Source organism: Hipposideros armiger, unplaced genomic scaffold (assembly GCF_001890085.2).
Source record: "Hipposideros armiger isolate ML-2016 unplaced genomic scaffold, ASM189008v1 scaffold_29, whole genome shotgun sequence".
NCBI classification, from domain to species: Eukaryota; Metazoa; Chordata; class Mammalia; order Chiroptera; family Hipposideridae; genus Hipposideros; species Hipposideros armiger.
In genome coordinates, this window is record NW_017731379.1 from 2,140,674 (window position 1) to 2,144,927 (window position 4,254).

The 4,254-nt window shown below is 44.4% G+C and overlaps 1 protein-coding gene across 1 annotated transcript in view; it reads left to right on the forward strand.

Moving 5' to 3' along the window:
- The window catches only part of LPO (lactoperoxidase), a 34,503-nt gene that overhangs the window by 27,779 nt on the left and 2,470 nt on the right, over positions 1-4,254 (forward strand). Inside the window, exons 8-9 of the mRNA XM_019636603.1 lie at positions 329-333; positions 2,631-2,925. Coding sequence (XP_019492148.1) covers positions 329-333; positions 2,631-2,925 — 300 coding nt within the window. The remainder of the gene's footprint in view (positions 1-328; positions 334-2,630; positions 2,926-4,254) is intronic.

Genomic DNA, 4,254 nt, shown 5'->3' on the forward strand with positions numbered 1-4,254 from the left:
TTATGACAGCTAGTTTGAAATCTCTATCAGACAATTCCAATGCTTGAGTCACGTCACTATTATCTTTTCTCATTCAAATTGTGGCTTTCCTGGTTCTTGGTAATATGAGTGGTTTTCAATTGTATTCTAGACATCTTAGTTATTATGTTAGGAGACTCTTAATCCTATTTAAATCTATTTAAGCACATAGTTGCTGGTAGGTCCTGGTATACTTTTGTGGGCTTTAGTTCCAATGACAGTTTAGTTCCTGAACCCATGCAATGTTATTCTGGTCTGCCTTGTCCTTTTGGTGTTTCTGGAGTTCCTACTCAATTGCTGCTGTCTGCAGGGCAGGTAGGTATTTTCTTGGCTGCCTTCTGCTGCTGAGCAACCTTCTAAAGGAGCAGATGCCAGTGCACCGGGGTCTCCTTATGCCATTGGGTGAAGAAGAGAGAGATACAGGGCTTCACTGCTGCCAACACCACCAGCAGATCAGACCATCCACCAGCCTGGGTTGTGGGTTTGGGGGCTCTTTACTAGGTCTCTGCGGGACTTCCCCTGTCCCAGTCCTTTAGAGAACGAAAGAGAGGGCTTTTCTTGGCTTCTTTTGTCTATTCCTGCCAGCTTCTCATGTACCCAGTCTGGGTTATGTAGGAACTCTCAATGTTGTCATTCCTCAAATCCTGAGGTCCTCAGCCAGTCCAGCTTTCAGAGTCCATTTATTGTTGTTTGTTGAACAATTTCCAGGGTGTCTAGTTATATTTAGTGGGGAAAACTAAAGAAAAATGAGTCTACTTCATCTTGTTCTGAAACTAGAAGCCCTATGCACATATTTCTTACCATCAAAGAGATCTATTTCCATTTATTTCTTCTGAAAATCTCCAGAACTCAATATTTATTAAAAAAAAAAATGGAAGCCCAAGAATCTTGCTGCTGGAGATATCCGTAGGAAATCATCCAAAGAATAAAAAATATCAACCTAAAGATTATCTGATTTAAGGCTTATATTAGTTTACTCAGGCTACTATAACAAAATATCACAGACCTGGTAGCTTACAATTCAGAAATTTATTTTTTTCACAGTTCTGGAGGCTAGAAGTCCAAATCAAGGTCTTAGCAGGTTTGGTTTCTCCTGAGGCCTCTTTCCTTGGCTTGCAAGATGACTGACTACTTTCCCTCTGTGTCCTCACATGGTCTTTACTCTGTGCATGCACCATCCTGATGTTTCTCCATCTTCTTATAGGGACACTAGTCCTATTTGGATTAGGGCTCTGCCCTTCAACCTCATTTAACCATAATTACCTCTTACAGGCCCAATCTCCAAATACAGTCACATTAGGGATTTGAGCTTCAACATACAGGTTTGAAGGGTCACAATTCCATTTATAGCAAGGCTTTTTGGACTACAAGAAAAATAAACCCAACGCAGGCTAGTTCAGATGTTCAGTATTGGTTTCACGCTATACATGTGTCAAATGGAAACTGATAAGGGTTTCCCTGGGACCCCAGGACAGGGAGTGTAGTTGGGCCTCAGCAAAGATTACAGTCAGAGGCTGAGAACCATCTCAAATCAGGGCAGTTACTCTCACTCTGACCCTCCCTCCTCTCTGCTCCTTTCTTCACTTCTTTTTGTTTCTCTCTCTCTCTCTCTCTCTCTCTCTCTCTCTCTCTCTCTCTCTCTCTTTCTCTCTCTCTATCTCTCCCCAGATGTGTTTTCCCTGCTTTTCTGCACATGGTAGAAAATGAAAAACCATATGACCCCACCTGTCCCCTGAGATCAAGTGCCATCAAACTGGGCCAGTCCACTGTGGCCAGAGGCAGAGTTCTGTCTCCGGCCGCTTCCCACAACCCAAGGAGCAGACCGCCTGCTCCAAGGATGACATCCACAGAGTTCATGCTGTTGAACAATTTGGAAGCAACCTAAGAGTAAAACAGCAAGAGAAGGACCCATGAGTGCAATAGAATATTATACACATTTAATTACATAATAGTTGTGAGCTAGGAAGAAATGGGAGAAGTGCTAAGTGAAAAAGCAGAATGCAAAAGTATGCATTCCCTAGAATTACCACTATGTAAAAATATGGATAATATAGACAAAGATCAGAAAGAATAAAACTTAATATAATTTATTATTGTGTTAGGTGGTGGCATGATTTATTCTTTTTTCAAAATTTTCTCAATTTATGCTAGTTCACTGTTTTGAGTAAAACAAAACCAGAAACCGATCTTTCCATGGTACAGCATTTCTTTCAAAACTGGAGATTGAATGAACTTCCCTTGGTTACCCTGTGAACCACTCCTGTGGTTCCTCATTCCTCTTGCCCTGGCCTGTGGGGGAAAGTTTCATAATCTGACATGGTTATGTTAAAGTGACACACAGAGACTGTCACTTTAGCTTCAAGGCCATAAACTTAAAGCAAAGATGGCAGAGAGTACATCTCAAGTGCCAAATTCAAATGACTGATTAGTAGAGCCTATGTTGAGACAAACCATGAGAGGTCGGCAGAAAGAATATCTTGAACAGTTAGTGTCTGCCAGGGTCATCGGAACGGGACTGAGACACACATCCTATCCACTGGCCATCCTTGATTTTTCTCCACTCATCCCTCTTGGCTGCAGCCCCTCTCCAACCTCACCCTGTAGAGGTTTAGGTCTTCTCACACCCTTTCCTCATGTCTTGTCTCTCCTTCCAGATTATCACCTTTAGGGACTACCTACCCATTGTGCTAGGTGTTGAGATGCAGACGTGGATTCCCCCATACCAAGGCTACAGGGAATCTGTGGATCCCCGAATTTCCAATGTCTTCACTTTTGCCTTCCGCTTCGGCCACTTGGAGGTCCCCTCCACTGTGTCCCGCCTGGATGAGAACTATCAGCCATGGGGTGCAGAACCAGAGCTTCCCCTGCACACCCTCTTCTTCAACACCTGGAGGATAGTCAAAGATGGTATGTCCTTTCTGGGAAGCGCTGTCACCTGGCTGTCTCACTCTGCAGCCTGCTTCTAGGGAACCTTGGCTTGGAAGTCAGACTGCAGGCACTCCCTTTGTGATCTTGGGCAAGTAAATTCACCTCATTGAGCCTCAGTTTCCTCATTTATAAAATGGGGACGATAATAGTACCNGTGAGCCCTCACCTTGATCCCTCTCCCCCTGACTCCCCTAAAGTTAACTGCAAGGAAGGGCTTAGGAGAGGGTCCGTTTGGGGCACCCTCATTTATTTTTTTGGTGCAGGTTACTGGGTTCTGAGGCTGCTCAGGGGGAACCCACCTTCCTGCCTTCTGGGCTTTTTCAGGAGATTCCCGAGCCTCGGAGCATACCCTGCTGGCCACTTTCCACACCCTCCTTCTCCGGGAGCACAACCGGCTGGCCAGAGAACTAAAGCTACTCAACCCTCAGTGGGACGGAGAAAAGCTGTACCAAGAAGCCCGGAAAATCCTGGGAGCCTTCATTCAGGTACGGAAGCCCAAGAGACTTCCTCACAGGCCCGCCTGGCTTCTGCTCCTGGCTCTGCCCTCTGCCACACCTCTGCTTCTCATGCCTCCATTTCTCCCTTCTCCTCCTCTGCTGCTTCTTTCGCATTGCCTCATTCTTTTAAACCTTCCCTTCTGTTTCTTCCACTTCTCTGCCCCTAAATGAATCCCTGGATTCAGAGTATTGGAGTCATTCCTATGTTGGCCACTCTGTGTGCCTGCCCGGGTGCCATCACTGGGACCATAGGTCCCATCATTCCTGGGACTGTTCCCTAGCAGTTATTTTGGTTATTTTCAATTGGTTATCTTCTTTTTCAATTCTCTTCTCCTAAGCCACATGTCACAGGCATCGTCAACTGCTGTTGTCAATTGGCCGATTGACTGATTAGAAGAGACTTAGAAAGGTTGCTATGTTGATATTAACCGTGTACATATTTTTAAAATATTTTATTTTGAAATAATTGTCGATTCTCAAGGAATTGTGAAAAAATTTAAAATGTACATGCACCCAGCCTCCTCCAATGCCAAGATTTTGCATAACCATGGTACAATATCAAAAGAAGGAAATTAACACTGATTTAGATTTCACCAGTTATAAATGCAATAATCTGTGTGTGTGTGTGTGTGTGTGTGTGTGTGTGTGGACCTCCATGCAATTTTATCACAAGTGTAGCCTCATGTAACCACCACTACAACAAAGATGCTTAACTCTCCTATCACAAGACTCCCTCATGCTACCCTTTTATGCCACATACACCTTCCCTTTCCTATATCCCTAACCCCTGGCAACCACTAATCTGCTCTCC